Consider the following 13,346-nt stretch of genomic DNA (forward strand, 5'->3'; position numbering starts at 1 on the left):
AAACAAAAAGCTAATAAATTACAGCAGGGTGGCTACAGCTAGAAGGGACCCCAAATGCTAGTACTTTTCCACTTAAAAAAAATTAACACAGTACTGCTTAAAAATACAAGTAACAGCCAGGCACAGTGATACATACTTATAATTAACCACAGTTATCAAGAGGCAGAGGCAGGAGTTTGGGATACATAGAGAAAAGGAAAAAAAATAAGCTGGGTGCTGGTGATTCACACCTATAATCCTAATTATCAGGTGAGATCTAAAGATCTCAGTTCAAAGCCAGTCCTGGGAGCAAAGTCCATAAGACTCTTATCTCCAATGAATCACCAAAATTCTGGACGTAGAGCTGTGGTTCAAGTGGCACAGCATCAGTCTTGCTCTATCACTTAAAAAAGCTAAGAGAGTGGCTCACACCTGTAATCCTAGCTATTCAGGAGGCTGAGATCTGAGGATGCAGTTCAAATCCAGTGCCAGCCCAGACACAAAAGTCTATGAGACTCTTATCTCCAATTAACTACCAGAAAACCAGAAGTGGTGCTGTTACTTAAGTGGTAGAGTGCTACCGTTGAGCTAAAGAGATCAGAGACAGTGCCCAAGCCCAGAGTTCAAGTCCCACGTCCGACAAAAAATAAATAACATTAAAAAAGTTAAATATATAATGAGTGTATATTTTCCTCAGCAAGTGTTTGAGAGATATTAAGTCAGTATTGTTCAGAACATCTTGAAGCCATTTGCTTGCTGCTGGCTTACAGGGCAACAAATGGGCAGTAGGCACTCAAGGTCCCCTGTCCCAGTGCCCGCCAGCACCTATGCCCCCTCTCCCCAACCTATGTCTGCTTCTCCACATCTCTACAACTTTCCCTGGGTCAGACTCAAAAGTGAGGGCAACCACCAGTAGGTGGGGCACATGGAGACACAAGCCATGTTGTCGGGGACTCCCCTCTGACTGCACCAGGCTGGAGAGCAGGAAGGGGTGAGGGGGTGGAAGAGTGGAGAGGGCAGGGGGCTGTGGAGCAGAGGGAAGTGGATGCTTCTTCTTGGGTCTAAAGTTCTTCCTACAATGTCTTTGTGATCATCATAACTTAAATCTCTAGGCGATATTCACATCCTTCTTTTGTTAAATTATGAAATTCAGCATTTAGTTTAAAACCCAGTGAGTTGCTAAAGCAAAATTACCATGGTGTTTCAACAAATGATGAAAGGTTATTATCTAAATGACAAACATGGCTATTATTACCCTTTAGACTTAAGAGAACTGTCTCAGTGGGTGAGGAAAAGAAGTTACCCTGGAAAGTTCCATGTAAATATGAACGTCCAGAGCAAGCTTGTTGCTATGTGGGAGATGGGGGAAGAAGCCAGCAAAGAAACAGTTAACACTGGCCTTAAAAGGAGGCCGGCAGAGCCCAATGAGCAGGTCCTGGGAGGCTATAAAGCCGGCCCAGTGCCAAGACAGCTCTTGCTCTCAAAGCCTGGGCGGGTGTGGAGCTTGCCTCACTCGCCTCTCCAGAGCCCTCTGGCAGTCAGGCAGCCTTCCCTCCCGTGGAGGGAGGCTTCTTCCTCTCTGCCTGCTGCTTCTACACTCCGATTACCCTCAAGCCCCCACACCTGTCCAGGGTCCCACTGGGACAGTCAAGTGCCAAGTGCCCCTCGAGCAAGCTCCAGAGAGGGAACATGGGGCAGCTCTGCTCAGAACCCAGATGGCTCATGGAGACCCAGCCCTTGGCTCAGGTAAGATTTGCATCCTTGTTCTGGGCCCTGCGTGCCCACTGCCCAGGGGCTTCCTGAAGCTACAAGTCCTTTGTGGCAACAGCAGGAGGAGTATCCACACCCTTCTTCTGGAGGAAAGGGACCAGGGACGGCAGCTTGGGAGTGGCCACCCTGGGTGTGGAGAGCAGGGGTTTTGTGGATTGCTAACACACAGCAGATAGTGGGACCCAACATTCTGCCCACTCTGCTCAAGCAGGATGGGGTGTCACATGGGGGCTGTCTAGGAGGTGGGCGCTGCAGCCCCTTTTGCAGAATGTTAGTGATGACCAACTGAGGAGACCTGAAGGAAACATGGAGAAGCTTAGAATGAGACGATACCAAGTTGTTTGATGCTCCCTTTGTATTTGAAAGTTCTGGCCAGGTGGAGAGGGACACACAGGCTCTGATCCTAAGACCACCCCATTTGTACAGGAAGAAGGCAGTTGCTTAAGTACCCCTCCTGTCCCGTTTCCCCTCCCCCCATCCCCTTTCATTAGGCAAGTTCAAGTAGAGTAAGAGAATAAATGTGAACTGGGGGAACATTTTAGAAGATAAACAGTCACCTTTTTTTTTTTGTGGGGCTTGAACTCAGGACATGGGTACTGTCCCTAAACTCTTCAGTTCAAGGGTAGGACTCTACCACTTTAACCCACAGTACCAATTCCAGTTTCCTGGTGGTTAACTGGAGATAAGAGACTCACAGACTTTTGTGCCAGGCTGGCTTTGAACCTTAAGCTTCAGATCTCAGCCTCCTGAGTAGCTAGGATTATAGGTGTCAGTCACCAACACCTGGCAACACAGACACTTTTTTTTTCTTTTTTTTGTGGGTCATGGGGCTAGAACTCGAGCTGGGTGCTGTCCCTGAGCTCTTCAGCTCAAGGCTACTGCCCTACCCTTGAGCCAAGCCTTACTTCTCTGTTTTCTAGAGTTTAATTGGAGATTAGAGTCTCAGGTCCTTTTGTGCCAGGCTGGCTTTGACCTTGATCCTCAGATCACAGCCTTCTGAGTAGCTAGGATTACAGGCGTGAGCCACTGTGCCTGGCTTAACACAGACACTTTTACCACACCACAGTGGTGGGCCACCAGCTGGGGTCTTAAGACAATGACACAACTGTGCAAATTGCTTTGAGCCAGGAATATGATGAATAAAGAACCCAAGGCAAGCCATAAACGTGCCCTTCATGCCAGCTCATTCTTCGTAGCTTCACAGCCCCCAGTCTGGGCAGTGAGTGGCTCTATGTACATAGGGTCTTCGTGGGTCTCCCTGCCTCCTCCACCACCCTCCAGCTGACAACACAGACCCTGTCCTGTCGTGTAGTCCTGAGAACACTGCAAGCCTGGGTGCTACTCTCGAAAGTGACAACAACCCCCGCCACTGGGCCCACCCCTTCACCCCAGCAAAATTCATCTTCACTGTCACAAAATGCAGCAAGAAAATACTCTAGGTTTTAGAGTAATGCATTAAAAGGATAAATAAAAATTTATACATTCTTTTTAGAGATCCAAGTCTCATTGAAGTTGCCCTAGCTGGTCTTACTTTTTTTTTTTTTTTAACTCAGGGCCTATGCATTATCCTTGTACACATTTTGCTCAAGGCTAAAGCTCTACCACTTAAGCCACAGCAACACTTCTGGCTTTTTTTTTTGGGGGGGGGGTTGGTTGTAGGGCTTGAACTTTGGGCCTGGGCACTGTCCCTGAGCTCTTCAGCTCCTACCCCTTGAGCCACAGTGCCATCACTTCTGGTTTTCTTAGTGGTTAATTGGAGATAAGAGTTTCTTGTTTCTTGGTCTTTAGCACCTGGGCTGTCTTTAAACAGAAATCCTCAGATCTCAGCCTCCCAAATAACTAGGATTACAGATTACAGGCATGAGCCACCACACCTAGCAGTTCTGGCTTTTTCTGTGTATATGGTACCGAGGAATCAAATCCAGGCTTCATGCGTGCTAGGCAAGCATTCTATCACTAAGCTATGCTTCAGACCCCTGGTCTCACATTCTTGAGCCTAAATGGTTCTACTGCTTCCACCTCCCAATTCTCTGGGACTACAGACTGTAGTATCACCATGCCTGGCTAACATCATTTCTCAAAACAGTAACTTTCTCTTAAACAAACAAACAAATAAACAGACCTAAAAATGGAACCTAGGGCCTTGAGAACACCAGACAAACTCTGTACCAGTGAGCTACACAGCCCAACACTGACCATTTTTATTCCTTCTTCTGTTTATTATCCTATCTATAATTTTTTTGAACATTTTGTTTCTGGCAGCCAAATTCAGTCCTACCATTTTGAAAGGGCTTTAATGCAAAGGAAAACACTGATCCAATTCCCAATTTCTAGATCCGATACCTTTCAGCAAAGCTGGGATCCCTTTTCTGCCATGCCACTCCTCTCCCCCAGTGTGACGCCTCTCTCCCACAGCTGCTGAGATAACCCTATTTCCTGTCCCATCCAGCTGGAGGCCATGTCACCTCATCGGTTGTTTTCTGACTGCTAATCCAGCATCATGACTGAACCTTTCCCCACCAAACAGCCTGCTACAGGGGTGGCCCTCAGGGGAGGGAGCCAGACATGTGCATCTTTGCTTCTGCTTCTCAGAGGCATCTCCTCATCACAGTGAAGACAAGACTCCCTGCCTCCTCCATGCTTCTGTGACGTTGCCCAGCCTGGCCTCCACAGGACTGTGCTACACTATGTCTTAAGCTGATCCCATGTGCCTCTGGCAGATGCTCAGATAGGGACACATATGCCAAGTGCCCTGTCCAGCTCATCTGGAAGGATGGAGCGGTTGCTTCACACCGATTTCTGTGACTCTCTTGGCAAATCCTGAAAACACACAGGAGCCATGGATGTGACTGCTCCAACCCACGCTACAGGTGTGGGGATTCACTGGGGCAGTGCAGAGTTGGCAGCCGACAACATCACGTCCCCAGCTTTCAACCTGTCCCACCAGCTGCTCGGTGCTGCCCTGGCAAACCAGACTGGGGAGCTGTCTGAGCACCAACAGTACGCCATCGCCCTCTTTCTCTCCTGTCTGTACACCATCTTCCTCTTCCCCATTGGCTTCGTGGGCAACATCCTGATTCTGGTGGTCAACATCAGCTTCCGTGACAAGATGACCATCCCCGACCTTTATTTCATCAACCTGGCGGCAGCGGACCTCATCCTGGTTGCCGACTCCCTGATTGAGGTGTTCAACCTGGACGAGCAGTACTATGACATCGCCGTGCTCTGCACCTTCATGTCCCTCTTCCTGCAGATCAACATGTACAGCAGCGTGTTCTTCCTCACCTGGATGAGCTTCGACAGGTACATCGCACTGGCCAAAGCCATGCGCTCCAGTCTCTTCCGCACCAAGCACCACGCCCGGCTGAGCTGCGGCCTCATCTGGATGGCCTCCATCTCCGCCACCCTGGTGCCCTTCACGGCCGTGCACCTGCAGCACACGGAGGACGTCTGTTTCTGCTTCGCCGATGTCAGGGAGGTGCAGTGGCTGGAGATCACTCTGGGGTTCATCATTCCCTTCGCCATCATTGGGCTCTGCTACTCCCTCATCGTCCGCGTGCTTGTCAAAGCTCACAAGCACCGGGGCCTGCGGCCGCGGAGACAAAAAGCACTCCGCATGATCTTCGCCGTGGTCCTGGTCTTCTTCATCTGCTGGCTACCGGAGAACGTGTTCATTAGCGTCCACCTCCTGCAGCGTACACAGCCGGGGGCTGCGCCCTGCAAACAGTCCTTCCGCCATGCCTACCCCTTGACTGGCCACATCGTCAACCTAGCGGCTTTCTCCAACAGCTGCCTGAACCCTCTCATCTACAGCTTTCTGGGGGAGACCTTCAGGGACAAGCTCAGGCTGTATGTGGAGCAGAAGACCACGTTGCCGGCTCTGAATCGCTTCTGCCACGCCGCCCTGAAAGCAGTCATCCCGGACAGCGCCGAGCAGTCAGACATCAGGCTCAACAGTGCCGTGTGAAGAGCCCACCCATAGGGTTCTCACACACACCTGGGCCAGGTGTGTATGGGAGGGGGGGTTCAGTGCCTCTCAGACAGCTGTCTCTGCTGGGTCCCCCTCAAGGCTGCTGGGGAGCCTTGTTCCACTCTCCTGACTTCATCCTGACTTGCTCCACTTCAAGTCCACCTGCTGAGGGCCCTGCTCTCTGACCTCAGGGGACCCAGGTCCACCTTGCTCCTGGCTCAGCATCCCCAGTGGAAACCATTCTGCTGCTGACCAGTAGAAGCCAAAGATGGGGGCCTGCTTGCATTACAAGGCAAGCCTGTAGCATGGCTGCAATCTGGGAGGAAATGAAGTCTGGAGAGAGAACACACTCAATCAAACCAACCCAAACTGGATACGTTCTGCACGCCTATGACATGGGAGTTGGCTTCATGGGCTGCCAGGACACGGGGGGCCCGATGAGAACCAAGTGGATCACAGCAGAGCCCAGGAAAGCAAGGCAGCCTGCTTGCTGCGACCCCTGCCCATTGGGTGGCAATTCTGTGAATGTAGAGGGCAGTCTAGAGTGCTGTGGTGAGAAACCCTGGTATGTGTAGATGAGAATTTGCCTCTGCAACAATGGTGTCATAAACCGATCTCATTAAAGTTAAAAGAAACAAATGTAGTCATGTGTTGATACTCCAGTTGCTCCAAGTCATTGTTCCATGGGTAAGATAAGGCAGAAGGAGCACAGCCCTAGACAAGCTCCTTGCTCATGAAGGAGAACCTAAGCACAGTGTCACAAAGCCCACAGGCCATCCTGTGAATCCCAGGAGGCCAGCACCCAAACTGCCTGGCACTTCCAAGATGCCAGAAACGATGCTGTCTAACACTTGTGCCGAGTTGTTTCTGGGTACTAAACTTTTTTTTTTGGTGGCAATGGTGGTAGTACTAGAGCTTGAACTCTATTCATCAGATGAGGTCTCACTAACTATGTATCCAGGCTTCCCTCAAACTGTGATCCTCCCGATCTCTGCCTCCTGGGGGAATGGCTGGAGGAGAACTGCAAGTGTGAGCCATCAAGTCTAGCCGAGGATACTTTTTGTCAGCCTCAGCCACATGTTGCTCCTTTAGATACCCAGAGCTGTGGCTATAAAACCTGATGGTGACTGTTTTTTTTTTTCTTTTGCCAGTCGTGGGGCTTAAACTCAGGGCTTGAGCACTGTCCTTGGGCTTTCTTAAGACTGGTGCTCTACCACTTGAGCCACAGCACCACTTCCAGCTTTTTCTATGTATGTGGTACCAAGGAATTGAACCTGGGTCTTTGTGCATGCTAGGCAAGCACTGTACCACTAGGCCAGACTCCCGGCCCAATGGTGACTTGTTAAAAGATACATGTTTGAGAAGCAGTGGCTCACGCCTATAATCCTAGCTACTCAGGAGGCTGAGATCTGAGGATCGTGGTTCAAAGCCAGCCCTGACACTAAAGTCTGTGAGACTTTTATCTCCAATTAACGACCAGAAAACCAGAAGTGGTGCTATAGCTCAAGTGGTAGGGCAATAACCTTGAGCTGAAGAGTTCAGAACAGGACCCAGGCCCAGAGTTAGTTTCACAACCGACGAAAAAAAAAAAAAATAATAATACTGTGTGTGTGTGTTTGACCCTAACTCCCCCTTGTGACCTCAGTGCCAGTGTCAGAGCAAGACCTTCTATTCTATTCTTTTTTTTTTTTTTTTTGGTCAGTTGTGGGGCTTGAACTATGGGCCTGAGTATTGTCTCTAAGCTCTTCAGCTCAAGATTACCACCCTACCCCTTGAGCCACAGTGCCACTTCTGGTTTTCTGGTGATTAATTGGAGGTAAGAGTCTCACAGATTTTAGTGCCCAGACTGGCTTTGAACCATGATCCTCAAAGCTCAGCCTGAGTAGCTAGAACTACAGGCATGAGCCACCATGCCCAGCCAGGGCCAAGACCTTCTAAATGATGGACAAGGAGGCAGGGCTGGATCCCTGTGCTGAGTTTGCAATTACACAAGGTGCCCACTCTTCACCCTTCGTCCTAGCTTGAAAAGCAGTGATGCACAGATACCCTAAATGGGTACAAAATGGAAGAGAACCTGTTAACTTAGAGCTGTAACAGGAAGGGAAACAGACAAGGAGTGCAAGAGAGAGTGAGTTTCCCTTCTGTGCTTCCAGGGGTTCTCCCAGGTCCATGCAGCCCACCTCACTCGAGGACAAGTGGTGCATTGTGTCTGACAGTAGTGACAGGCAGGCTCAGCCTCAGGCAGCTGGGGCACTCAGAGGTTGGCTAAGGCTACCTGCCTGCTCTAAACTCCACCAGTCCTTCTCCAAACCCTCCTTGCTACCTAGGACAGATGCCACTCATTTCAGCACCATCTTCTGCCAGGGAACCTGCCCTTAAAGCTCCCAGCAGGTGGGAGTGGAACAGCAGAAATGTTTAGGGTCACTGGCTGAATGGCAGCTGTGCCCAGGGAAGGTGCAGAGTGGGCAGGCAGCTAGGCCAGAGCCTTTGAGGTCTCCCTAACCCCATATGAGTCCTGGAGGTGAGGTTGGCAAGCCCCATGGTTCTTGGAGAGCCCACCCAACCCTCCCGGCAGCATTTATCTGGAAGCTGAGACTAACTTCATTATTTTTGGCAGGAACCTCACAAGATAAAATCAAGGCGGTTTAATTGCCTTCTTGCTTCCTGGTAACTCAACTCTCTCTCTATACTAATGCTGTGCAAACCCTACAAGAAGCTGGAGTGTAACTGTAAGTGCCTGAGGCATGGTTGGTTAGCACTGGACTAATTCCAACGCTTTTCCTTTGTGCTGAACAATGAACTCTTGACTCACCCCAACCCCTCCATCCAGGGTAGGCCTTGGAGAGGAACAGGGGCAGGCAGTCCCCTAGCACTATCCTGCAGGACACCTTCAGTCGTATAGGAAACGGGGAGCGGAGAGGACCCCAGTCAAAGCCCAGAAGGTGGTTCCCTGGAGTTCTGGAACAATTTCAGGGAACTGTGATTGAGCACTTGAAGGAATCTGCTCCTATTCTTGAGCTCAGGGTAGGACTGGAGGAGGAAGAACCTAAGGAAGGAGGGGGTAGGGTAAGAACTCCATGGGAATAGTGAAGTGTACATAAAGGTGGCAGTTTGGACCCAGGACTTCCAATATAAATAAAAGGTACTTGTGGGTATGTACACGTGCTGGGTTTGAGCAAGTCTGCACATGTGCAGGGCACATATAGACACAGGCATCGGGGTTCACAGGTCCTCTGGCTCTGCCTGTTAAGTCCAGAAAAGAAGGGGAGCAGTTGCATAGGCCCAGTGCTACTCTCCATGGCTGCTCTCCACACCTGCACACCACACGACACCTGCCCCCCCCAACAGGAATGCAGGGCAGGGTGGTCACAAGTGCACCTGGTGCATGAGGCCATGCAGGAATGGAGGCTTAGAGAAGACGACAAGGCAACATGCAGAGGTCTCATGAGTCAGCCCAAAGAACCCCACTGGCCAAGTCTGGGATAATCTGAGCATCCAAATAGCTAAGAAATATGAACTATAAAGCCTCAAACAAGAACCCACAAGTCTATCCCAATAATAAACAGATAAGTAAATATAATGCAAACAAACAATTATAAATAGGAAGGAAAGATGGTAAAGCAGTGTAAGGATTCTGGCTTGTGGAAGAGAAAGAAGTTCTAGGGATAGAGCTTTTATCAGGTAGAAATTCCCGACTAATGCTGCATTTGAGGGCACAGTGAGGAGCAAGGTACCCACAGAGCTTGCCCCAGCTCCCACAATCCTCACCCTGTGGTCACATTAACATCACCCAGAGGACAGACGGAGTCTAGATGTGACCCCTTTAAGAAGCGCAGGGCGCCTCCTATGTACTAACCTACACTAATTAAGAGCAAAGATCAGAAAAACCCCGGGTGGTAACCAGGAGTCAAGAGTACATTACAGACATCAGTGTCATAAAGAGCCAAGACAGAATGGCTTCCAGACCAGGAGAGGAGAGCAGTGACAGTTAAATACAACATAGGTCCCCAGCACCAGCTGGGAGAAAAAAACAACACAAAGTATAGAAGCGGAGATTAACATTGGCATGCATGCTCTGTTTTGGCACACTGGTAATTGTTGGTGTAACATCATGGGACATCACTCACTATGAAAGAACAGCGCTGACAAGCTGCCACCTGGGGACCCTTGCACCCAATACTCTCAGTGGGAGAAGCTGGGCCTAGGGGCCACATACTCTATGAAGTAGCCAGGCACAGGTAAAGCCAAAGGCAGTGCAGGGATTGTGGAGAAGTGAAGGATATGTCTACCAATGAGTGAGGAGTCCTTTTATGAATGAAGCCAACATCCTGACATTACAGCACTGGTGTAGCCAGCTAAAGCCACGAGAGCATACTTATCAAGTTACACCTCAGTAAACCCAGGGTAAACGCAGCAGGCCATGCCCACCATTGGTCTTCTTGGATGCTCCCTTGCTCAACTCTGCAAAAATGCTGCTCCTACAGCAGCCTTACTCCTCTCCACAGCAGCCACAAGGAGTGCCTGCGGAGGGAGAGCTCTAGTAGCTGTCCACTAACGTCTATGGTAAAGCTGCTAATTAAAGTTTTCTCTGCTTACGTACAGCCTAGCAATTCTAGCTTTTTTTGCTATCTATAATGGGAGTTGATTATCGAGGGTATCTTTTGGTATGCTTTTAAATTAAAAATAGAGGAAAAGAACTTCAGTAGGAATTAAAGCTGAATGCAATAGATGGTCCCCTGGGATCATGTAACATAGTAAAGGGCAGAGTCCCTGCTCATGGGGCGGCGGGGGAGCAGCATGCACACTTGGGGTCCCTGGGCTGACAAGCCAGACCCCATCACCCATCACATGAGCCCCGATGGAGGAAGGAAACCAATAGTAGCACATCTCTTTCTCAGAGGGCGACCATGTGCTGCAAAGTTGAGGAAAAGAGGTGTGGTGCCCACAGCAGTCTGCAGCATGTACCCTGAGGACCGGCTAGCCTGTGATCTGTGCAGCAGCAAACTCACCCACAGCCTGGGTCTACCAACTAGCACTGACTGGGCAGGAATAAGGGAACAGTTCCTGTCAGAGTGGGATGGGCACTGGTAGCCACAGCATGCACTCTGAGCAGTAAGTGGGATCTGACAACCATTGTGGCCTCCCAGGACAACCCGGGCTGACACGCTCACTAACACACAGGCGTGGACCCCACACACAACTGCACTCAGCGTTCCCCCACACCAGTCCTAGGTGTCAGAAAAGCATCAGCTGGCTGAGCTGCCATTATCCTCTGGGTGGGGTGTCCCATGTGAACAGGGTGTCAAAAACTACAGGAACACAGAACAAAAGGGCTCCCAAACTTGCCAGATTCTACGCCCTTACCCAGGGTGGAACCAACCAGACACTTATCACCAGAAATCAGCTGCTGGTCCTGGAGCAGCCCCAGCTTCAGAGCAGGGAGACTGGCTTGGCTGGGTCTAGTGGGTCAAGGGAGGCATGTCAACAGTGAGGGCAAAACAGAGTGGGCAGCTGTTTAAGCTCTGTTCTGTTATTTCCTCCCTCTAACTCATCCTCGTAGAACATGGTTTAGACTGAATTTTTAACTTGAAGCCTCGTTCATGTTTGCTACCACTTGGGCTACTCTTCCAGCCCTTTTTGCTTTATTTATTTTAGAGATATTATCTCAGTTTTGCTTGGGCCAGCCTGGACAGTGTCCTATGGACGACTCTGGACTAGGCAGGATTACAGGCATGTACCACCATGCCTAGTCTGGGCAGCATCTAAAGTGTCAGTCCTCTTTCAGCCAGCCTACTCTCCAATTTCCTACACGGGCAGGCTTCCTACCTGGGCATGTCTTCCCCACAGCAACTCAGAGATGTATTCCTCCAGTGTCACTAGAGGTGAGTGTCCCAAGCCTCGGGGGAAGGTCAGCCTAAGAAAGTGACAACAAGGAAAGGAGGTGGCCATCACCTGCATGGGACATCTGGTCTTTAGACAGGACACAGAGTTCTGCTGCCTCAAATATGTCCAGCCCCAAATGACCATCAGGACATACTACGTCAGCCCCCACTTCTGTGCCACGTACAAAGCTCAGGCAGCCATAGACAAAGCTGGCTGAATCTGGAGCAAATAGCCAGCCCCAGACTCGAATCTTTAAGAGGGCCACGAGGTGGCCAAGACCAGACCATCCAGCAAGCACCCAGATACCTGAGCATGAGAACCCCAAACTTCTTAGAGACAGAAATCCTGAAAAGACAAGAGAATGCCCAGGATATTTTCAAGAAGCAAGCTTGAGGAAGTGGCGCTATAGCTCAAGGGGTAGGATGGTAGTCTTGAGCTGAAGAGCTCAGGGACAATGCCTAGGCCCAGAGTTCAAGCCCCATGACCGAAAAAAAAAAAAAAAAAAAAGTTTGTGAGATTCTTATTTCCAACTAACCACCAAAAGTCTGGAAGTGGAGTTGTGGTTCAAGTGGTAGAATGCTAGCCTTGAATACAAAAGCTCAGGGAAATTGCCCAGGTCCCTGAGTTCAAGCCTCACAGCTGACCAAAAAAATAAAAATTAAAAAAAAAATTAAAAAGCCTTGCCACCCCAAGTGCCACCAAGGAAATGGCTTTGTGTGCTCTGTCACTGAGGTATCCACTGGCCTGGCCAGGGCTCAGGAATACAGAATGGCTCCTGACAGTGCACTCCGGGAGACTCCCTCTGTACGAGGGCCACATGTGGAGAAGTGATTCCAGGAAACAATAAGTAACTTTGGTTTCATACCCTTACCCTCTCTCCTGTTCTCTCTTTGCTAGGTCAAGGTCAGCTGCCAATGGAGATGCCCATGTGGCAAGTACAGGAAGCCCTGGATGATCTCACCTGTACCTTTGTGAGTCAAGGACCCCCCCAAAATACACCTGATTCCAGAGCCATTATTAAATCTCATATTCACAGCTCAGGTTCTCTACTAGAGACAAAGAGTCACAGCAATAAAAACCGAGACCTGTCACAGGTACGAGAGACTCCTGAGCATGCCTGGTGATGCCTGCAGTAAGGTGTCCATTACAGCACTGGTCTGCCAAAGACCAGAAACAACTCATGTTATTATCAGGAATGCAGTCAATCTGTGGAGGGAACAATCAAAAGCTGTACAACGTAGCCAAAGAAAATGAACTACAGGACCCAATGCATACTGCACCTCCATGCATATGAAGTTCTCGTGGGGCATTCAGGATTGGCATGGGAACAGCACCCTGCAAGTAGTGGGCAAAGAAGGTGCTGACATGTAGCACTACCTCTTAGCTGGTGGCAGATGCCTGCAGTTGGCACCTATGATGCTTGCATAAATGGAGGCCCTCTGTAGCCCACAACTGCCAAGCTGAGAGAAGACAGCAACATCCACAGTCACCACCCCTATCCAAACAGCCTTACTGCCTCAGTCCCTACCCTGTCCTTCATACACCTGCCTTGAAAACCAGAGAGAAGAGCCACTCTGCCTGCCCTAAAGCCCAGTAGGGTGGCATGGAGCTCCCCGGCAGAGAGATGCGGCAGAGAGATGCGAAGGCTGGGGGTAGGTGGCGGGGGGGGGGGGGGGGGGGTAACAGGAAGACACCAGGGAGAGCAGGAATGAAAAGAACAGCATGGTGGCCTTAACTACTTCCT

At 50.0% G+C, this 13,346-nt stretch overlaps 2 protein-coding genes across 3 annotated transcripts in view; one reads left to right on the forward strand and one right to left on the reverse strand.

Moving 5' to 3' along the window:
- The window catches only part of Chlsn (cholesin), a 100,987-nt gene that overhangs the window by 62,921 nt on the left and 24,720 nt on the right, over window positions 1-13,346 (reverse strand). The window lies entirely within an intron of this gene.
- Window positions 1,434-6,342, forward strand: Gper1 (G protein-coupled estrogen receptor 1). The gene is made up of 2 exons (XM_090324173.1): window positions 1,434-1,725; window positions 4,277-6,342. The coding sequence occupies exon 2, from the start codon at window positions 4,589-4,591 to the stop codon at window positions 5,714-5,716; it is 1,128 nt and encodes a 375-aa protein (XP_090180299.1). The 5' UTR covers window positions 1,434-1,725; window positions 4,277-4,588; the 3' UTR covers window positions 5,717-6,342.

This window comes from Megascapheus bottae, chromosome 34, assembly GCF_031878675.1.
Source record: "Megascapheus bottae isolate mThoBot1 chromosome 34, mThoBot2.hap1, whole genome shotgun sequence".
NCBI classification, from domain to species: Eukaryota; Metazoa; Chordata; class Mammalia; order Rodentia; family Geomyidae; genus Megascapheus; species Megascapheus bottae.

Coding starts and splice junctions, on each gene's coding strand:
- Gper1 (XM_090324173.1), top strand. CDS start 4,589: ATGGATGTGACTGCTCCAACCCACGCTACAGGTGTGGGGATTCACTGG.